The sequence below is a fragment of the Phoxinus phoxinus genome (genome assembly GCF_949152265.1).
Source record: "Phoxinus phoxinus genome assembly, chromosome: 2".
Lineage (NCBI taxonomy): Eukaryota > Metazoa > Chordata > Actinopteri > Cypriniformes > Leuciscidae > Phoxinus > Phoxinus phoxinus.
The window spans coordinates 54097034-54121528 of NC_136877.1; the positions used below are offsets into that span (position 1 = coordinate 54097034).

Below are 24495 nucleotides of genomic sequence, written 5' to 3' on the forward strand. Positions count from 1 at the left end.
GATATAAGGCTGTCGGAACGGCACGGTGAGGGAGTTCAAGCCGTTATTTCCGTCCTCCAGTGAAAGATGAGAAGCTCTGTCTCTTTTCCCAGTGTCATCCGGCTTATTAACCAGTGGACCATCACTGATCTGAACTTAATCGTTCATCAATGCTTTGGAAGCAAAACATTTAAGTGTAAAAAGTTATACATCTTCCCTGTAAAGCAACTATTTCATGCAAAATATATATTTTTGGCACATACAAGTGCGATAAAAATCAAAGCAAAGGTGTGTCCAAAAAAAGTTGATATCACAAAAATTGAGCCGCTAAAAAGTGACCGTTTCACAGGATGAATTTTGAGTGATTAAGCTTTCGAATGATGATTATCGGAAAATACTATGCGTGTGTGTGTGTGTGTGTGTGGCAGGAGCCGGTCTCTCGGGCTGTTGGCATCGGGGTCGCAGACAGACACGCGTTGAAGGGACGGAAGAGTCCGGGGGAATGAGAGAGAGAGAGAGAGAGAGAGAGAGAGAGAGAGAGAGAGATAGAGAGAGAGAGAGAGAGATGATCGAGTTTCTCTCCCACCGTGTGATTTCCCAGAATGCACCGCTGCCCTGTGCCGCCGTCCACCAGAGTGTTCATTTTTTCCTAATTTTTTAATACATTGTAGAACAAAAGAAGTGGAAGTGTCCGTACGCAGATCTCAGATAGTGAATGAGACCCGATATCTCACACAGTACAACACTTCTCGGTCCCTTGAACACATGCGGTTCACTATAAGTAAGATGCACAACATGTCCACTAGCTCTCAGTAGAGTATTAGCAGACCGGTAGGGTTAGGGGTTAGGGGTTAGGGTCAGGGTTAGGGGTTAGGGGTTAGGGGTAGGGTTAGGGTTAGAGTTAGGGGTTAGGGGTTAGGGGTTAGGGGTTAGGGGTTAGGGGTTAGGGGTAGGGTTAGGGGTTAGGGGTTAGGGGTAGGGGTAGGGTCAGGGTTAGTAGTTGCATCGTCACTGATAGTTGAGGAGCACCACAGAGTTGTCAGAAATGAAGCAGACAGTCACTAATACTCTAAGGAGAGCTAGTGGACATGTAGATGCAGAGTTACTTATAGTCAGGTGTTCAAAAGGGACCATCAAAATAAAGTGTTACCCACTTCTCAAGTGAATACACTGGAGTAGTTTGGAATTGTTTGTCTTCTTTTTTTCTTCCTATTTTTTCTTTTTCTTTTCTTCTTTTTTAAAGTGTTGTATTGTGGTTTGGTTTTTGTGTGGCATTTTCAATCAATCCCTACAGAAGACTATAAGTGTTGTGTGGCCCCCTGCTGGTGGACGGATGCTCTTCAGGCAGAGCGAGCCCCGTCTGACAGAGATGACACGACAGCGGAGAGAAGAGGAGGACAGGAGGAGAGGAGAGGCGGCAGGTACCGAGGTTGACGGTGAGTTTGACCCGTCCCCCGTCCAGCTCGAGCCGCAGTGTGTCGGCAGACTCTCGGGAGGTGGTGGCCATCAGGATCCCGAACGCCCGCTGGGACATGAAGCGCAGGGACACGTCCTCCGCCTCCGTGTGCATGGAGCCGGGCATGAGGATCTTCAGATACATGCTGCCGTCATAACTCAACACTGTGGCCTCTGCGGACACACACACACACACACACACACACACACACGACTCTCTGTGACAACTGACAGGTGTACAAACGTGGCGCAGAAAGTGGGTATGTGCTATATATATATGCAGCGCATAGAGGCGCCAAAGCTGCGGTATATATGTTTGGCATTTCTCCAATGTTATGTAACATGTTAGAGGACTAACAGGCTAGAGTCGGCGCCTTGGTATCGCGAGTGGCGGGGCCATGAGCGCTGAGCGAGCAGGTACGAGTAGTGAGTTCGTTGTCATTGAAAAAGATGGATAAAGCAAAAATGCTGTTGGGTTAAGTGTGACGTCCAGGCATGTGGGCACTGGCCATCGGGACTACCGGGAGATTCCCACATCTTACAAGATACATCTCATAAAACTCGTACATCGGTGGCCCATTCGTTGTGTTTTCTTTTGCTTAATTGGCGACGTTAGTGCCGGTGTAATGCATTGGTCAAATTATTTTTATAATAATAATTATTATGCAGTAGTGTAATGTAGACAGACAGATTGATGAATTCAACATTACAAGCACAACATTTTCTCACGGGCGCTCACCAGTAGTGACTCACTCACAGGGGGGAGATTTAGCCCTTGCCCTAACCCTAACCCTAACCCTAACCCTAACTTGTAGGATTTACTTGATGAAAGCCTCGCAACAATGTGCACTAAATGTCAAATAAATGCTAAGTTCAATAGTAAGTAGATTTCATCCGGGCCATGTGTACTCCCAGACAACGGGATTTGGAGTACACATGGCCCGGATGAAATCTACTTACTATTGAACTTAGCATTTATTTGACATTTAATTGACAAGCAACATTTAATATAAGTAATTAAGTATATTTTACTTAATAACATTTAATTTCTCAAATAGAATTAAGTAACATCTACTTAACTAAGTTAAGTAAATTTAACAAATTTAATTTATACTCAAACAAGTAAATAATCTAAGTCACATCTAAGTACATAATATAATAGAGGTTGTATGGAGTCCACACTGTATCTGCATGATAGTAACATTGCATTTACACACAGAGAGCTCAATACTTGGTCCATAATACACAATGACGGAAACATTTGATAGATCGGTTTTGAGTATGAATGTGTCATTTTGAGTAGAACATTTAATCCGGATGTCACCAAACCTAACAACAAAAGCAATGATGACACGGGGTAAAAACAGCCGGGAAACAGTGAAGAATCAAGCTTATTAATTATTCATGCCCCAGTGCATGATGGGGACACCAGTATTAGAAATGTTGAGTAGGTTTTACTTAATTTTATATTGTTGATATTTAAGCTTGAATTGAGTACTAATTATAGGATTTACTTTTTTATTCTTGCCTGAACAAACTTGTTCATGTAAAAATTACATTTGTTTTGTTTTTCTGTAGCATCTACCACAGAATCATTTGTATCAGTGCACACACACACACACACACACTCACACACACACACACACACACACACACACACACACACACACACACACACACACACACACACACACACACACACACACACACACACACACACACACACACACACACGTCCTCTGTTGTGATGTGCAGTGTAATGCTGTGCTGCTGACACTTGGTGGCAGTAAAGCGCTGCTGTAAAACTGCTGATAATCACACAGATCCGGAAACATGACACAGACAGCTTTTACTTTACAACACAACATCTGGCTGTTAAAAAGATGAAAATAAAAATGTTTAATAAAACAAACAGGCTTCTTTGAAAGTGTTTCTCCAACACACTATACTACGCACCTGCTCCTGCTACACACACTACAGAGAGGGAGTATTGTGGTGTCTGAACGGAAGATCTAGTCTCCAGCTTTATCTCCAGCTGGTGTCGTAGAGCAGCACAGATGGTTCTGCTGGGCATCACTGCTCCGGTGCGTGAGTGAGGATCCGACACACGCGAGTCCGCGAGCGCTGATGGAGCGCGGCCGCGGGAAATGAAGCGCGGAACTCTGATAAAAGCCTCACGGATGCTGAATATAACCGCGGAGAGATCCCGATCCACACGGGTCACGAGTGAGACGACACACACACACCACTCTTCACTGACCACTCTCGGTATGGAATATCGCAGTGTTTATTGAAAATGATTTATGGGTGCACATCATCACTATTGTGTAAATAATCCTGAATCAGAATAAGTTCCTCTTGCAGCAACTCTTCTCTTCTCTGATGACGAGGGCGGGGCTATAACCTGTCACTCACATGATATCAGCCAATAGCAAACCACAACCATCCAATCATCTCCCCACAGACACAATCAAGCCCCGCCCACATTAGGGACAAAAGAGGAAGAAAGCACTTCTGTTTCATGATGACTTTAAAGCTTATGCTGATTCTATTATATGTATTTGTGCTATTGCTTGTCATTTGTTTACTTGTCTCTTAATAATGTTTGATAGGTAATGGAAATGGAAATGTTTGAACTATACATTAGTTACATTAATTCCAGTATTCAAACTGAATTGTGAAATTCCACTGGTATCTAAAGTGTTAATGTCATAACAACCTTATTTATTAGAAGACAAGGTTATAAGATATTTGCCACCTTATGTCAAAACGTTTGTTCAGATATTGACAGCTCTCTAAAACTGGACAGGATGTTGTAAAGTCAAGTTTCTTTCGCAATCTAGCAAAGACGGAATCATGTTTGACGTTTAAAGGCCTTGAAACTGCGATCCACGCTTTGATAGACTTGACGATTGTAATGCGTTATATTCAGCAATTAGTCAGTCCTCTATTTCTCGTTTACAAAAAGTTCAAAGTTCAGCTGCTAGACTTCTAATGGGGTTAAAACAGCGTGAACACATCACTCCTACCCTGATCTCCCTGCACTGGCTTCCGGTCTACCGCAGGATTGATCTTAAACTTCTGTTACTGGTGTACAAATCCTTGCCTATCTCTCAGATCTCTTAACTGAACTCCAGACTGGACTAACTGTGAGATCAGCGACTCGGAAGGTACTCAGGATTGCCAGGACACATTGAGTAAAAAAGGAGATAAACCCTAAGAGAGCGGGAGAGCGTCTAAACATATCAGAGACGCTGCTACTCTACAGGATCTTAAAAGACAAATCAAATCTTCTGTTTTCCATAGCTCTTAATCAGTGACAATATTATGTGTTGCCTATGTGATGCTCTCTTCTCTTCTTCTTTTCTGTGTAAAAATTGTTAAGCACACTGGTAAACTTGTGTTGTTTTAACTGTGCTATATAAATAAAGTTGCTATTGCTATTTAAACCTGAAAAGAGCTATCCATTCAATAGTATCTTTGTTCTTTTGTATTCATTTGTGCTTTTACTTGAAATTAGATTATATGTTCTTATTTTATTACTGACTCTTTACTTGGCTTTGATTTTGTTTGAAATGTATATTAATTAGGCTAGTAGTTTTAGCTGTGGCATCGAAATTGTGAATTTTTGTTTTTATGGCCGCTACATTCTCTGAAGTCTCAGGCCATTGGCAGGTGTGGCAAAAAGTTAGTCTTAGACCCTGAATATATATATTTTAATTAAATTATTTATTTGTATTAATTTTTTGTTGTGTGGGGCCTGTAAAAAAGTCAGCAGGGCAAAACCAGTCCCTATCTGTTAGTGTGTTTGTTTGTCCAGGCTCTCTTACCGATGTCGCAGTTGCTGCCCAGGAACCCGGTGCCGGTGCAGTCGCAGATGTAGCGGTTCCAGCCCTCCTTGCACTGTCCTCCGTTACTGCAGGGGGCACTGCTGCACCTCTTCTGGAGCTCACGCGTGCAGAAGCTGCTGACGCCCGGCACGCTCTGGATCTCGGCCAGACGCCGCACGTCTCGGCTCTTCCCGTCGATGAACAGGTCGCGCACGCAGCCCACGTAGCCGTAGTTGAGCAGCGCGGTCCACACCTCGGGGGGGAGGATCAGGCCCTGTCGCGGCTCCGGTAAACCGCCCAGGAACATGTCACTGTCCAGGTCCAGGATCTCACTGCCCTCGTTTGAGCTGAAGGGGATCGAGCGGCTGTTGACTGAGATGGACCCTGACAAGGAGAAGAAGAAGACGTGTGTGAGCGATGAGTGTTAGTCTCTCGGTAGATCTGAGAGATTTATGACCTGCTCTTAATTGTCTATTAAACTGCAATTACAGAAGTGCTGGAGTTTCTTCCCCACAGGACTCACACACACCTCCTCTAGTCTTACACCCGATTAGCCAATTACAGCAAATGGATGCCGCCTTTGGCATCGCTGCGTCTCGTTGGACACGCGTTAGGAGCGATAACTGCAGGGGTGAATCCTCAAGATCAGGGATTCCCAAACCTTTCAGTCAGCAGAACACCTTTGACATTAGCTTTAAAATATATACGGTTCTCTGATGTTGGCTAGTGATGCAGGAAAACATCAAACACTTACTATTTGTCAAAGACGATTGACAAATAGCATACAGTTAGGATTGGCGGTATGGTTCTGTTCTGGGCAACCTAGCATGGATAAGAGCAGGAGAGCAGCAATAACCCCCCTTAAGGTTCACACCAAGGATTATAGCGATAAATATATAGTTTTAAAAATTGTTCTCTATGTTAAAGAATAGCAGAGTTCACACCACAGCTATAACGATAAAGATATGAGGAACGATATCGTTGGGATCACTATCGGAACTATTGTTTTTCAGCTGTTGAACGATAAAACACTGACAGCCTATCAGAATCCATTTTAACTTAAGGGCATGCACATTTAAAATAGCAGACAACATTGTGGAGAAGTTAATCGCCGAGGTCCAGATAAACCCACCACTGTTTGACAAGTCAAACCCCTTTTCAAGAAAATGGATTTGGAAAACAATGGTCATACCCTCTGAATAAATGCTGAGAAGTTTTACCTCAGGTATCCAGCGCTCGTTTCCACAACATGGTCTTGCTTCTTTGAAGTTGTGGTGAAAAAGACTAGGTGTTGTTTTTTTATTCCACTAAATTGACTACGTCAGCTAAATTCACTGTTAGATTATTAGATCTATTACACTAGCTTCACTCAAAACATAGCATGCTGAAAGACATCTGCTGGTTAAAGCCTTGTAAATGCAACAAGAACATCAAAAACTTCTTCAATGACATTGTAAACACTTAATAAACACACGGTTATCGTTCGTTGGTGTGGAAGCAAATATAGTTATCGTTTTGGTTATCTTTATAGTTATCTTTCTTGGTGTGAATGGCCCTTTAGGGTAAACAGAACAGAACCAACATGAATGTAATACAGCTATCTTTAATATCAATATTTAAATTCACAACATAAATTGAGAATTTAGTCTGATTCAGGGGGAATCAGAATGCCGAATCCTGACTGACGAGAGGTGGAGCTGGGGAGGGAGGAGAGTAATCAGCTCCTGAGAAACGAGAGGAGCTGGGGAGGGAGGAGGGTAATCAGCTCCTGAGAAACGAGTGGAGCTGGGAAGGGAGGAGGGTAATCAGCTCCTGAGAAACGAGAGGAGCTGGGGAGGGAGGAGGGTAATCAGCTCCTGAGAAACGAGAGGAGCTGGGGAGGGAGGAGGGTAATCAGCTCCTGAGAAACGAGTGGAGCTGGGGAGGGAGGAGGGTAATCAGCTCCTGAGAAACGAGAGGAGCTGTGGAGGGAGGAGGGTAATCAGCTCCTGAGAAACGAGAGGAGCTGGGGAGGGAGGAGGGTAATCAGCTTCTGAGAAACGAGAGGAACTGGGGAGGGAGGAGGGTAATCAGCTCCTGAGAAACGAGAGGAGCTGTGGAGGGAGAAGGGTAATCAGCTCCTGAGAAACGAGAGGAGCTGGGGAGGGAGGAGGGTAATCAGCTCCTGAGAAACGAGTGGAGCTGGGGAGGGAATAGGGTAATCAGCTCCTGAGAAACGAGAGGAGCTGTGGAGGGAGGAGGGTAATCAGCTCCTGAGAAACGAGAGGAGCTGGGGAGGGAGGAGGGTAATCAGCTCCTGAGAAACGAGTGGAGCTGGGGAGGGAGGAGGGTAATCAGCTCCTGAGAAACGAGAGGAGCTGTGGAGGGAGGAGGGTAATCAGCTCCTGAGAAACGAGAGGAGTTGGGGAGGGAGGAGGGTAATCAGCTCCTGAGAAACGAGAGGAGATGGGGAGGGAGGAGGGTAATCAGCTCCTGAGAAAGGAGAGGAGCTGTGGAGGGAGGAGGGTAATCAGCTCCTGAGAAACGAGAGGAGCTGGGGAGGGAGGAGGGTGATCAGCTCCTGAGAAACGAGAGAAGCTGGGGAGGGAGGAGGGTGATCAGCTCCTGAGAAACGAGAGGAGCTGGGGAGGGAGGAGGGTAATCAGCTCCTGAGAAACGAGTGGAGCTGGGGAGGGAGGAGGGTAATCAGCTCCTGAGAAACGAGAGGAGCTGGGGAGGGAGGAGGGTAATCAGCTCCTGAGAAACGAGAGGAGCTGGGGAGGGAGGAGGGTGATCAGCTCCTGAGAAACGAGAGGAGCTGGGGAGGGAGGAGGGTAATCAGCTCCTGAGAAACGAGTGGAGCTGGGGAGGGAGGAGGGTAATCAGCTCCTGAGAAACGAGAGGAACTGGGGAGGGAGGAGGGAAATCAGCTCCTGAGAAACGAGAGGAGCTGGGGAGGGAGGAGGGTAATCAGCTCCTGAGAAACGAGAGGAGCTGGGGAGGGAGGAGGGTAATCAGCTCCTGAGAAACGAGAGGAGCTGGGGAGGGAGGAGGGTAATCAGCTCCTGAGAAACGAGTGGAGCTGGGGAGGGAGGAGGGTAATCAGCTCCTGAGAAACGAGAGGAGCTGGGGAGGGAGGAGGGTAATCAGCTCCTGAGAAACGAGTGGAGCTGGAGAGGGAGGAGGGTAATCAGTTCCTGAGAAACGAGTGGAGCTGGGGAGGGAGGAGGTTGATCAGCTCCTGAGAAACGAGTGGAGCTGGGGAGGGAGGAGGGTAATCAGCTCCTGAGAAACGAGAGGAGCTGGGGAGGGAGGAGGGTAATCAGCTCCTGAGAAACGAGAGGAGCTGGGGAGGGAGGAGGGTAATCAGCTCCTGAGAAACGAGTGGAGCTGGGGATGGAGGAGGGTAATCAGCTCCTGAGAAACGAGTGGAGCTGGGGAGGGAGGAGGGTAATCAGCTCCTGAGAAACGAGTGGAGCTGGGGAGGGAGGAGGGTAATCAGCTCCTGAGAAACGAGTGGAGCTGGGGAGATTCTAGTGAATCTCAGCTTAGTATTATTATTATTATTATTGCACAGCTCTTGGATGTTTCCTCACTTTTCTGTCCTTCTCTCTGGACTTCTTATATTTGTTAAATGAGCTTAAATGTTGGCAATATGTATAAACAATTATATAAAATATACTATACTATAAAATATGATTGAAAATAAAGGAAATATCATGCAAGCCAGTGGTTGTATTGAGTGTTTTTAAAAAGTTTAGAGGATTTAAGTTAATCCGTAGACATCAATTCATGTATGAAGTAAAAAAAAAAAAAAAAGCTAGAATTATAGTAAAAATTAATCAACTATGGAGGGTTAAATAAACAACCTAATTCGCTGGGTAAAATTAACCTAACCTGTGTTCTGTCCTATATTTACCCAGCCATTAGGTTAAAAATAAACAAAAAACAAATTGGGTTGTTTTTAACGCAGTGTTTTTCAGAGTGTATGTAGTGTATCTCAGCGTGTTGTTATTATCATTGTACAGCTCTTGGACATATCCGTGCCCGCGGGTTTCCTCACCTCTCCGTCCTTCTCTCTGGAAGTCGACGTGGCACCATTCGCCGTCGTTGACCTTCTTGTTGCTGGTCTTGAGTTTGATGCTCCCCGAGCCCATGTCCATCAGCAGGTACAGGAACCCGTCCAGCAGCTCCATGGCGAAGTAATCGGTCTTCACCTCGCGGGCCGGCCGCTGCTCCTGCGAGCTCTGGGGTTTCCCGTGGCTGAACAGCAGGAGTCCGCTGGGCTCGGTGGTGCGGAAGTCGAAGGAGATGGAGCTAGTCTTCTTGGTGTCCCAGCGCGGCAGGGCGATATAGGACTCGGCCGTCTCGAAGGTCACGGGGTCAAGGGCCGCCACGTCCTCGCACCGGAACACCAGGTCGCCGTGCAGACTGATCTTGGGGTCTCTCTCGATGGCCAGCCGGGACAGCTCCAGCTTGAAGTCGTTGTTCTTGTAGACGACCTGCAGGGGGCAACATTGCAGTTTATTAACCTCATGCTGTCCCAGACAGCAACATAGTGTCGGCCCAGATCCGGTGCACTGGGATTCCACATGGCCCAGATCCGGTGCACTGGGATTCCACACGGCCCAGAGCCGGCCCACATCCGGTATACTGGGATTCCACAGTCCAGATGTGGGCCGGATCTGAGCCGAAACTATGTTGCTGTCTAGGAAATAGAATTTTAAATGATCTGCTGTCATTCAAGCAGATAGCTCCGCCCCCAAACTCATGACATTAGTTGAGCTCTCGCTGCTCAAACAAATAAAAACAGCACATACTGTAAATACAACAAAGATTACCCAGACAGCAACATGTGTACCGGATGTGGGCCGGATCTGGGCCAACACTATGTTGCTGCCTGGGCAGTGGAGTGGGTTTTAAAACAAACTTTATTATTTTAGCTTTGTTCAAGCTATTCCGCTTGCGCCGTAATGAGTGTTTTCTGACTCACGTCTTTCAGGCAGCCCATGAAGTTGTTGCTGACCGGAGACCCGGGCAGATCCGCTGTGTTCGGGCTTCCTCCGATGTAGAAGAAGTCATCGGATCCCAGCATGGTGTAATCCTCCTGCGTGTAACCGGTGGTGGTCAGAATACCATCCACCGATATAGTGACCTGGCGGCGGGCGCGGGCGAGAGAGAGAGAGAGAGAGAGAGAGAGAGGTTTTCCCGAGGAGAAACAGAAAGAAAGAAGAAAGGAGAGAAAGAGACTGGATTAAGGAGTTATTGTGGTTGCGCTGGTTCCTAACCTGAGAGTCTTTAGCGAGGAAACGCTTCTTTACAGTGCAGTTGAAACAAAACTAACTCATCACCTGCCAAGACCAGAATAATCCCAGTGTAATAAAGCGGATCTGAAACCACAATCTCTCTGTCGACCCTGCAAAATATTAACAGAAATGTGCGGCAACACTTTATAATACTGTTCCTTTATTAATGAATAACTACACAGGAACAAATGAGTAACGCACTATTAACATTGTAGTAACTACTATTAACTAACAAGAAACTGATTAATTCATTATTAAGTCATCTCTCAATCTCTCTCTCTCTCTCTCTCTCCCCCTCTCCCTCTCTCTCTCTCTCCCCCCCCCCTCTCTCTCTCTCTCCCCCTCTCCCTCTCTCTCTCTCTCTCCCCCCCTCTCCCTCTCTCTCTCCCCCCCTCTCTCTCTCTCTCTCTCTCTCTCTCTCCCTCTCTCTCTCTCTCTCTCTCTCTCTCCCCCCCTCTCTCTCTCTCTTTCTCTCTCTCTCTCTCTCTCTCTCTCTCTCTCCTCCTCTCTCCCCCTCTCTCTCTCCCCCTCTTTAATGATGTAAATGCACGAGTGTCTCGTCAGACAGCAGATGTTTCTGTGTACGATCTGCTGGATTCTGCTCTTTGAAAACACATTTCACGTCTCTTGAGCGGTTTTAACACATTTGCCTGTTAAATCCTCTGATTGAGAGCGAGGGGAAACGGAAAACTCAAGCCTTTACTTCACTGTGTTTGCTTTAAAAGCATTTGTCGGGATCATTCACACTTTGAATAATAATTATGTTTTTGCCCGTTCTGACTGAACGTGTCCAATTAAACCTGCGCTGATAAAGGCTGACGCAGACGACTTTATCCGTCAAATCATGTTTTTATTCAACGGCTATTAAACACGAGCCAAAACCATTTCTCTTCCCTGCAAAATGCAAACCAGCTTCTAATGAAATACAGGATCTGAACGGCTGCCACTGACAATTATCAGCTTTTCTGGCTGGTTTTCTCTTCATGGCAAAAACTCAAAGGTCTGTCAGATACTTCTGACAGCTTCTAAACCATGAAACCAGCCGAGAAACATCTTCTCTTTCTCTTTCTCTTTCTCTTCTCTTCATCAGCAACTGCACCCTAGAGAAGCGTTTCCCAGAGCGCTCGCATCGCATCGGCGTTCTCTCGTTCTCCGTACAGAGCAACACATTTTTATGTCTGCTGTCGTTCTCTCGGGGTTTGACCTTTGACCTCGCTGAAAGGACCTCATATGGGGATTCATCAAATGATCAGCATGTCACACTTGATTCTCAGGGCTTTTTTTGTTCTGTACACTCTTAGAAATGAAGAATCCAAAAGCGGCGATGCAATTGAAGAACCCTAAAGAACCTTTTAGTTATCACTTCTTAAAATAACTACTTCATTAATGTGAAGAACCTTCTGTGCGACGGAAAGATTATTCATGGATATATATAACGATGCAGATAAAGAAGCTTGGTTTCTAAGAGTGTGTGAAGGCAGTTTGAGATGTTTCTCACGGTGGAAAGAGGGAATCGGTGGTTGAACTCCGCTCTTAAAGACCTCATGATATGATGAGCTAGTTTTCTTGCGCACACGTACTTCTGAAACAGAAAGCTGGTGTGTGTGTGTGTGGTCATTGGGTCTGTGTGTTCAACTCCAATGTTATTACGGTAAATAAATGATTACGGAGAGAGTTAACCAGCTGTCAGCCACTGTGAGACTCAGACCCTCTGAGAGAGAGACACATTAGAGAGGGTAGCAAACACTCCTCTGAAGACCACACACAACCGTACGGCCCGTACACACCGGGACGAGCAAACACTCCTCTGAAGACCACACACAACCGTACGGCCCGTACACACCGGGACGAGCAAACACTCCTCTGAAGACCACACACAACCGTACGGCCCATACACACCGGGACGAGCAAACACTCAACTGAAGACCACACACAACCGTACGGCCCATACACACCGGGACGAGCAAACACTCCTCTGAAGACCACACACAACCATACGGCCCGTACACACCGGGACGAGCAAACACTCCTCTGAAGACCACACACAACCGTACGGCCCGTACACACCGGGACGAGCAAACACTCCTCTGAAGACCACACACAACCGTACGGCCCATACACACCGGGACGAGCAAACACACATCTGAAGACCACACACAACCGTACGGCCCGTACACACCGGGACGAGCAAACACTCCTCTGAAGACCACACACAACCGTACGGCCCGTACACACCGGGACGAGCAAACACTCATCTGAAGACCACACACAACCGTACGGCCCATACACACCGGGACGAGCAAACACTCCTCTGAAGACCACACACAACCGTACGGCCCGTACACACCGGGACGAGCAAACACTCATCTGAAGACCACACACAACCGTACGGCCCGTACACACCGGGACGAGCAAACACTCCTCTGAAGACCACACACAACCGTACGGCCCATACACACCGGGACGAGCAAACACTCATCTGAAGACCACACACAACCGTACGGCCCGTACACACCGGGACGAGCAAACACTCATCTGAAGACCACACACAACCATACGGCCCGTACACACCGGGACGAGCAAACACTCATCTGAAGACCACACACAACCGTACGGCCCATACACACCGGGACGAGCAAACACTCATCTGAAGACCACACACAACCGTACGGCCCATACACACCGGGACGAGCAAACACACATCTGAAGACCACACACAACCGTACGGCCCGTACACACCGGGACGAGCAAACACTCCTCTGAAGACCACACACAACCGTACGGCCCGTACACACCGGGACGAGCAAACACTCCTCTGAAGACCACACACAACCGTACGGCCCATACACACCGGGACGAGCAAACACTCATCTGAAGACCACACACAACCATACGGCCCGTACACACCGGGACGAGCAAACACTCATCTGAAGACCACACACAACCGTACGGCCCATACACACCGGGACGAGCAAACACTCATCTGAAGACCACACACAACCGTACGGCCCATACACACCGGGACGAGCAAACACTCCTCTGAAGACCACACACAACCGTACGGCCCATACACACCGGGACGAGCAAACACTCCTCTGAAGACCACACACAACCGTACGGCCCGTACACACCGGGACGAGCAAACACTCCTCTGAAGACCACACACAACCGTACGGCCCATACACACCGGGACGAGCAAACACTCATCTGAAGACCACACACAACCATACGGCCCGTACACACCGGGACGAGCAAACACTCATCTGAAGACCACACACAACCGCACGGCCCATACACACCGGGACGAGCAAACACTCCTCTGAAGACCACACACAACCGTACGGCCCATACACACCGGGACGAGCAAACACTCATCTGAAGACCACACACAACCGTACGGCCCGTACACACCGGGACGAGCAAACACTCAACTGAAGACCACACACAACCGCACGGCCCATACACACCGGGACGAGCAAACACTCCTCTGAAGACCACACACAACCGTACGGCCCGTACACACCGGGACGAGCAAACACTCCTCTGAAGACCACACACAACCGTACGGCCCATACACACCGGGACGAGCAAACACTCCTCTGAAGACCACACACAACCGTACGGCCCGTACACACCGGGACGAGCAAACACTCCTCTAAAGACCACACACAACCGTACGGCCCGTACACACCGGGACGAGCAAACACTCATCTGAAGACCACACACAACCGTACGGCCCGTACACACCGGGACGAGCAAACACTCCTCTAAAGACCACACACAACCGTACGGCCCGTACACACCGGGACGAGCAAACACTCCTCTGAAGACCACACACAACCGTACGGCCCGTACACACCGGGACGAGCAAACACTCCTCTGAAGACCACACACAACCGTACGGCCCGTACACACCGGGACGAGCAAACACTCATCTGAAGACCACACACAACCGTACGGCCCATACACACCGGGACGAGCAAACACTCCTCTGAAGACCACACACAACCGTACGGCCCGTACACACCGGGACGAGCAAACACTCATCTGAAGACCACACACAACCGTACGGCCCGTACACACCGGGACGAGCAAACACTCCTCTGAAGACCACACACAACCGTACGGCCCGTACACACCGGGACGAGCAAACACTCCTCTGAAGACCACACACAACCGTACGGCCCGTACACACCGGGACGAGCAAACACTCATCTGAAGACCACACACAACCGTACGGCCCGTACACACCGGGACAAGCAAACACTCCTCTGAAGACCACACACAACCGTACAAACACTCCTCTGAAGACCACACACAACCGTACGGCCCGTACACACCGGGACGAGCAAACACTCCTCTGAAGACCACACACAACCGTACGGCCCGTACACACCGGGACGAGCAAACACTCAACTGAAGACCACACACAACCGTACGGCCCGTACACACCGGGACGAGCAAACACACATCTGAAGACCACACACCACCGTACGGCCCGTACACACCGGGACGAGCAAACACTCCTCTGAAGACCACACACAACCGTACGGCCCGTACACACCGGGACGAGCAAACACTCAACTGAAGACCACACACAACCGTACGGCCCGTACACACCGGGACGAGCAAACACTCCTCTGAAGACCACACACAACCGTACGGCCCATACACACCGGGACGAGCAAACACTCCTCTGAAGACCACACACAACCGTACGGCCCGTACACACCGGGACGAGCAAACACTCATCTGAAGACCACACACAACCGTACGGCCCGTACACACCGGGACGAGCAAACACTCATCTGAAGACCACACACAACCGTACGGCCCGTACACACCGGGACAAGCAAACACTCCTCTGAAGACCACACACAACCGTACGGCCCGTACACACCGGGACGAGCAAACACTCATCTGAAGACCACACACAACCGTACGGCCCGTACACACCGGGACGAGCAAACACTCATCTGAAGACCACACACAACCGTACGGCCCGTACACACTGGGACGAGCAAACACTCATCTGAAGACCACACACAACCGTACGGCCCGTACACACTGGGACGAGCAAACACTCATCTGAAGACCACACACAACCGTACGGCCCATACACACCGGGACGAGCAAACACTCATCTGAAGACCACACACAACCGTACGGCCCGTACACACCGGGACGAGCAAACACTCATCTGAAGACCACACACAACCGTACGGCCCGTACACACTGGGACGAGCAAACACTCATCTGAAGACCACACACAACCGTACGGCCCATACACACCGGGACGAGCAAACACTCATCTGAAGACCACACACAACCGTACGGCCCGTACACACCGGGACGAGCAAACACTCATCTGAAGACCACACACAACCGTACGGCCCGTACACACCGGGACGAGCAAACACTCCTCTGAAGACCACACACAACCGTACGGCCCGTACACACCGGGACGAGCAAACACTCCTCTGAAGACCACACACAACCGTACGGCCCATACACACCGGGACGAGCGAACACTCATCTGAAGACCACACACAACCGTACGGCCCGTACACACCGGGACGAGCAAACACTCCTCTGAAGACCACACACAACCGTACGGCCCGTACACACCGGGACGAGCAAACACTCCTCTGAAGACCACACACAACCGTACGGCCCGTACACACCGGGACGAGCAAACACTCCTCTGAAGACCACACACAACCGTACGGCCCATACACACCGGGACGAGCGAACACTCATCTGAAGACCACACACAACCGTACGGCCCGTACACACCGGGACGAGCGAACACTCATCTGAAGACCACACACAACCGTACGGCCCGTACACACCGGGACGAGCAAACACTCATCTGAAGACCACACACAACCGTACGGCCCGTACACACCGGGACGAGCAAACACTCATCTGAAGACCACACACAACCGTAAGGCCCGTACACACCGGGACGAGCAAACACTCATCTGAAGACCACACACAACCGTACGGCCCGTACACACCGGGACGAGCAAACACTCCTCTGAAGACCACACACAACCGTACGGCCCGTACACACCGGGACGAGCAAACACTCATCTGAAGACCACACACAACCGTACGGCCCGTACACACCGGGACGAGCAAACACTCCTCTGAAGACCACACACAACCGTACGGCCCGTACACACCGGGACGAGCGAACACTCATCTGAAGACCACACACAACCGTACGGCCCGTACACACCGGGACGAGCAAACACTCCTCTGAAGACCACACACAACCGTACGGCCCTTACACACCGGGACGAGCGAACACTCATCTGAAGACCACACACAACCGTACGGCCCGTACACACCGGGACGAGCGAACACTCATCTGAAGACCACACACAACCGTACGGCCCGTACACACCGGGACGAGCAAACACACATCTGAAGACCACACACACCCGTACGGCCCGTACACACCGGGACGAGCAAACACTCATCTGAAGACCACACACAACCGTAAGGCCCGTACACACCGGGACGAGCGAACACTCCTCTGAAGACCACACACAACCGTACGGCCCGTACACACCGGGACGAGCAAACACTCCTCTGAAGACCACACACAACCGTACGGCCCGTACACACCGGGACGAGCGAACACTCATCTGAAGACCACACACAACCGTACGGCCCGTACACACCGGGACGAGCAAACACTCATCTGAAGACCACACACAACCGTACGGCCCGTACACACCGGGACAAGCAAACACTCCTCTGAAGACCACACACAACCGTACGGCCCATACACACCGGGACGAGCAAACACACATCTGAAGACCACACACAACCGTACGGCCCGTACACACCGGGACGAGCAAACACTCCTCTGAAGACCACACACAACCGTACGGCCCATACACACCGGGACGAGCAAACACACATCTGAAGACCACACACAACCGTACGGCCCGTACACACCGGGACGAGCAAACACTCATCTGAAGACCACACACAACCGTACGGCCCGTACACACCGGGACGAGCAAACACTCCTCTGAAGACCACACACAACCATACGGCCCGTACACACCGGGACGAGCAAACACTCCTCTGAAGACCACACACAACCGTACGGCCCGTACACACCGGGACGAGCAAACACTCCTCTGAAGACCACACACAACCATACGGCCCGTACACACCGGGACGAGCAAACACTCCTCTGAAGACCACACACAACCGTACGGCCCGTACACACCGGGACGAGCAAACACTCCTCTGAAGACCACACACAACCATACGGCCCGTACACACCGGGACGAGCAAACACTCCTCTGAAGACCACACACAACCGTACGGCCCGTACACACCGGGACGAGCAAACACTCCTCTGAAGACCACACACAACCGTACGGCCCGTACACACCGGGACGAGCAAACACTCATCTGAAGACCACACACAACCGTACGGCCCGTACACACCGGGACGAGCAAACACTCCTCTGAAGACCACACACAACCTTACGGCCCGTACACACCGGGACGAGCAAACACTCATCTGAAGACCACACACAACCGTACGGCCCATACACACCGGGACGAGCAAACACTCCTCTGAAGACCACACACAACCGTACGGCCCATACACACCGGGACGAGCAAACACTCCTCTGAAGACCACACACAACCGTACGGCCCGTACACACCGGGACGAGCAAACACTCCTCTGAAGACCACACACAACCGTACGGCCCGTACACACCGGGACGAGCGAACACTCCTCTGAAGACCACACACAACCGTAAGGCCCGTACACACCGGGACGAGCGAACACTCCTCTGAAGACCACACACAACCGTACGGCCCGTACACACCGGGACGAGCAAACACTCATCTGAAGACCACACACAACCGTACGGCCCGTACACACCGGGACAAGCAAACACACATCTGAAGACCACACACAACCGTACGGCCCGTACACACCGGGACGAGCGAACACTCCTCTGAAGACCACACACAACCGTAAGGCCCGTACACACCGGGACGAGCGAACACTCCTCTGAAGACCACACACAACCGTACGGCCCGTACACACCGGGACGAGCAAACACTCCTCTGAAGACCACACACAACCGTACGGCCCATACACACCGGGACGAGCAAACACACATCTGAAGACCACACACAACCGTACGGCCCATACACACCGGGACGAGCAAACACTCATCTGAAGACCACACACAACCGTACGGCCCATACACACCGGGACAAGCAAACACACATCTGAAGACCACACACAACCGTACGGCCCGTACACACCGGGACGAGCGAACACTCCTCTGAAGACCACACACAACCGTAAGGCCCGTACACACCGGGACGAGCGAACACTCCTCTGAAGACCACACACAACCGTACGGCCCGTACACACCGGGACGAGCAAACACTCCTCTGAAGACCACACACAACCGTACGGCCCGTACACACCGGGACGAGCAAACACTCAACTGAAGACCACACACAACCGTACGGCCCATACACACCGGGACGAGCAAACACTCATCTGAAGACCACACACAACCGTACGGCCCGTACACACCGGGACGAGCAAACACTCATCTGAAGACCACACACAACCGTACGGCCCATACACACCGGGACGAGCAAACACTAATGAACTACATTTCCCCAAAAATAAGTTGTGTTGTTTCTCCTCTGAAACATGTTGTGTCTGATATACTGCAATTCACATCAAACAAGCACAACTATTAGATTGGCACCGAATGCCAGAGAACTGTGTGCTTATGCTTATTTGTAAAGCACATTTCATACGCTGCTAGTTTCAGTTTTACTTTAAATAAATTAAGGCTTGTCATTAATAATAAATGCTGTTTATGATGAATACTTATCATTTTCATTTTCATCTGTTATATTCTGAATACAGTTGAATTGAAAGGATGCAACTTTACATGACCAACTCTCTCTCTTCGCTGCACATTTTACAGCCAGAAATACCGACGCATGAAGCCACAAACACTGATGATGATCGCAACTGTCTGATTTTATCCCACACAAACACACAATTGTGTTTTTCACAAGGTTTCATCATGCACAACGCCTCTAGCCACAGAACACAGATGTGCTCTAGAAGAGTCCACAAACACCGTACCACCAATAAACAGCTGGAAACACTGGAGTTAAAGATTTTCACCAGTACTAGTTCATTTTAAACAGTCCTGCAATATCACAAACACATTTGTAAAATTACAAAATACATAGTCCCTCAATAAGCTCACATAAATAGCATGTAAAAGACCATGTAGATCATCAGTTCTCTGTGTGAATATACAGTAAAGTGTAATTTATTCCTGATCAAAGCTGAGTTTATCATCATTACTCCAGTCTTCAGTGTCACATGATCCTCCAGAAATCAGTGTAATATGAGGATCTGATGATCATTTTTTGTGGAAATCGTCATACATTTTATTTTTCAGGATTCTGTGATGTATATAAAGTTAAAAAGAACAGCAATTATTTGAAATATAATCTTTTTCTACATTATAAATGTCTTAAATGTCACTTTTGGTGAATGAAAGTATTAATTTCTTTCACAAATTCTTATTGAACGGTAGTGCATAATACTAATTTTATATAAAAATAGCAGTTTCAAATGAGCTACATCATGTCACACAACAGGACATGTCAATTTCGTACAGTAAATCATGTCAACTTTCCCATTTACAGTACTCGGCAAAGGCTAGTTTTCTAATTGTACCGGTTCCTCCAGACGATCATCATGTGAAGGTTAATGACAGGTATAACAATCTGCTTGTGTGCAAACACATTAAATATGCATTTAACACTAAACCACTGGGGAAATTATGAAATATGTGGAAAGTGATTACATGAAAAGAGTTTTCCTCAGTCGAGACGGTTGCCGAGTCGTGTGACCTGAACGCACAGCTTCATGTGATTTACGAGAAGACGAATCACCTGTCGCTCCACTGAGAGACACTAATGCGATCAGCGGCTGCCAAACTGCATTCACCCGTTCAGCGCCTCGTTCCCCTGTCACACGCATGGAGATCAACACACACACACACACACACACACACACACACACACACACACACACCTTTGTATTTCTATACAGACACAAACATACACACACACACACACACACACACACACACACACTATCTACATAAAATAACGTTGTCATGTTGTGTTTAGTTTAGTTTGCACTGTTGTCCCTTCACCATTTGCTCAGTGATGTTGAGTTCCTGGTTCCTGAATGAGTTAGAGCAGCTGTGTCTCATGCATTGATCAGTTCTTCTGTGTATTTAAGCCCTTTGCTGTTTCTGTTCATCGTTCAGTGTCCACACATCATTCTGGTCTTGTGGATCATTCACACTGGAACCGTGACAAACAAAACACTAACCCTCAGGGACAGATACGGACGTACAGCTGTCTGCCATGCTCAGGATGACAGTGTCCTCACAGTGGACCACACAAGGGATTGTTTGACCTCCCGTACCCTATATTTCTTCAAGGTCTCCAGTCGAGTCCCAGGTTGTCTTCATCTCTGCTGGTTTAGCCCATTACCAAGTCATCATTGTTTCTGCCTGTCTCCCTTCAGCCCATAGGCTCGTCCTTCTGTAGTTCTGCCCAGCTGCTCGGATCCGCACTGGACTTCTCAGTCGTCCCCTACGCCTTGCTCTGTGGATCCCTCAGCTCCACCTCTGGCCTCCGACCTAATGGCTCCACCTTGGCTCAACGCTCCCTTGGCTCCACCGTGATCTTCATCCCTCTGGCTCCACAGGATCCTCCTTCTCTCTGGTTCCGCCCCGGTCTGCCAAGTCCACATATCCACCTGAGTCTCACGCTCCTGCGGCTCCACCCTGGCCCTCCAGGCCTTCAATAGCTGTACATAAATTCAAAAAATGCACATAAAAAACGATAGTCAAATAATTTTTTATCCGCGTGAATAAACTACAACGAAAACACATTAACCAAACAAATTCCTCGTTGCGCATCAAAAAAGACATGTGACTTTTTTAACTGGACCAACCAGAGATCCGATCTCGTTGCGCAGCATCTGAAATGCTGTTTTGGTCATTCTGAAATGTGTAAAGTAAGCAAAGTTAAGCAAAGTCTGTCATCACAGTGGTTTGCTATAATAACCTCCCAGAACTGTCTTACACTATTGCGGCTCTTGCTCCCCTCAAGGAGCAGGGCGTTCGTTTTCTCAACTACCGCGATTGCTGACTGCTGATGGCGAGCGCGCTCAGTCACTGCTGAGTAGCTGAATTGAGTCAGTTCGAGGGCAAGATGGCAGTCCCACTGAATTTTTCAGAGGCTGCTGGAGCATATGGCATTCGCAGCAGCGGTCATACCACTCGGGTTGATTCACATGAGACTGCTTCAATGCACAGCACTGGCTTCACGACTGAGTCCCGAGATGGGCATGGCAACAGCAGACCTAGCCCTAGCACTGCTGTCCAGTACGCGCCCTTCTCGCTCACGTAGATAGGAGTCAGTGCATTAGGACCTCAGACCAGTTCTTTGTCTGTTACCGAGACCAGCAGAACGGAAAGGCTGTCTAATAAAGGCTATAATCTCCGTGTAGAGTCCGTATCCTCCCGTATACTCGCTTCCAGTAGCCAGTAAGTAGGACCTGCTCTGCGTCATTCGCTTGCTGTGCCATTCCCCTCCACGGACTGGATGCATGCACTATTCTCCTCAGGGGACTTCTGAGCCCTGGGATCCTCCAGTACTGTTGATGTCTAACACCTGTGTTCTGCCCAGTTGGCCAGCCCTCGTGTCGGACTAGGTGTCTCCATGTGTTGCGATTCCACTGCCTGGGCAATCCCACGTGTGTATTTCTACGGTAAGTCTTCTCTGGTAGCACGTGTCTTTCCCTGGGCAAGACCACTCTTGCCTCTCTGAGGTTGAGCTGTACTCAACCCTCTGGCTGGGTTACCTCAGAGATCTTCCACATGTATTCCGCCTAGGCAGTTCATGTGTGTATTTCAAGTCCTCCCCACGGGTAGGCATCATGCTGCCATTGTCCTGATGGAATTTGCTACCCTGTGTACCTTGGTAACTCTTGCGTTAAGCTTAGCCCTTCGCTTGTGCTTGCCTCGCGACAGGGAGCTGTGTCTAGCGCAAGGCACTGGAAGACAGCCATTGTGGCGTTTTCAGAACGTGACGACTGAAAGGGAACGTCTCGGTTACGTTAGTATCCCTCATTCCCTAAAGGAGGGAACGGAGACGTTACATCCCCTTGTCACCGCTGAACGGCCGGGACACACCTCTCGGCTCCTCAGCATAGAATATGCACGCGCTGGTCCTTATATACCCACACAGCAAATTCCGCAGACCGAGGTACTTTGCGTTCCATTGGCTAATTTTTTACAACTCAAAGGTGATTGGGCTCTCAGACGAGACCCCATTCGTCAGACGTTCTGACTTAACGTCTCCGTTCCCTCCTTCAGGAAATGAGGGTTACATACGTAGCAAGATTTTTTGTATGATTCTGGTGCTGTTCTGGGTCCCTGTGCATTAAGCCTCACAGCAGAAATATAGCGTGTGTGTGTGTGTTTGAGAGCACAGGTGCTGCTCTGACGTTAACTGGTGATTGATCTCAGAGAAACAGAAGCGCTGTCAGCCCTGCGGTTCTGCTTGGCACTGCAGATAACCTGTGAAATCCATACGCAGCATCTTAACCTGCTTCTGCTTCTCCGCGGCTCCACGAGCTGATAATGTGTTAATGGGCCGTTTGTCTCGCAGATATATTGACTTATTTACCCTAAAACCCCTGGTGACGAGACAGAGAGCATGTTCAGATAAGAAGGCGTAATCCCTCACCGAAACACACTGATGCGCTCCTGACGGGTTCAAGCACTCGCAGTGTGTGTGTAAAGAAATCACAGCGGCTCCTGTGGTTCACCACAAACACACTGCAGTAATGCAGCAGTGGAGACCATGAATAAAGTGAAGAGAGAGAGAGAGAGAGAGAGAGAGAGAGAGAGAGAGAGAGAGAGAGAGAGAAATAAATGCAGTGAAGTGTTGTGTTTTCCCTGACACACACAATCTACATCAACCACACCTACTGTACAACACACACACGCACACACACACACACACACACACACACACACACACACACACACACACACACACACGTGCTGAATACAGATGCCATCATGCAGCAGCTCGTTTGCACAGATGAACTCATACGTGGTTTCGACACTCATCGAGGGATTGTTCGCAGACAGGAGTCCTCAGAAGACACACGTTACACCTCATTTACTGTCGCTTTCACTTCAATCAGTGTGAGACTTTAACGAGCTCCTGTCAGCAGAAAACTAAAGCTGGTCAAGATACGAGTTCAACCGCAGTCACACTACTCATGCTGAACTGGAGTCTGATTAAACTCAATGGACAATATCTTACAGATAATCACCACAACATAGACTTGCACCATGGCATTTCCATGATTAATATGTCTGTCGTTTTCTTTAAACAACCGTGAAATAAGCAATGATATTAATAAAACAAGATGTTTTCAGATTTATACTTTAAACTAAAAGAAAGTAATTTCAGATTGTGCCCTAATAAGGCAAGTAAATGCATTTTAAGGATTATTTAGAGAAGTATTATCATTCTAACAACAATTGAAACACGACAGAATCAAACTTGAACACAAAATTTTCAACTAAAAAATTCTATCAAACTCATGACACTAAACAGTAGATTTGAAGTCACGAATAAATGTTTAAAAATAACTAAATTCACACAAACCAACTTACTGATTGTCCTCTGAACCGATGAAAGCATCTGTCTAAATGACCCAACTCACTAAAACAAATGACGTGAAGTGCTGATGCTTCTGATTCAGCAACACTGTGAGACATTAAACACTGCGCTGTGCTTCTGTCAATATA

The 24495-nt window shown here is 48.8% G+C and overlaps 1 protein-coding gene across 5 annotated transcripts in view; it reads right to left on the reverse strand.

Annotated features, from left to right (window-relative positions):
• nrxn2b (neurexin 2b) overlaps positions 1–24495 on the reverse strand; it is a 249335-nt gene that overhangs the window by 207471 nt on the left and 17369 nt on the right. For all 5 annotated transcript variants that reach the window (XM_079603464.1, XM_079603465.1, XM_079603463.1 and 2 more), the window contains 4 exons: positions 10237–10398; positions 9307–9745; positions 5265–5648; positions 1405–1608 (listed from right to left, as the gene is read on the reverse strand). In XM_079603464.1, coding sequence (XP_079459590.1) covers positions 1405–1608; positions 5265–5648; positions 9307–9745; positions 10237–10398 — 1189 coding nt within the window. The remainder of the gene's footprint in view (positions 1–1404; positions 1609–5264; positions 5649–9306; positions 9746–10236; positions 10399–24495) is intronic.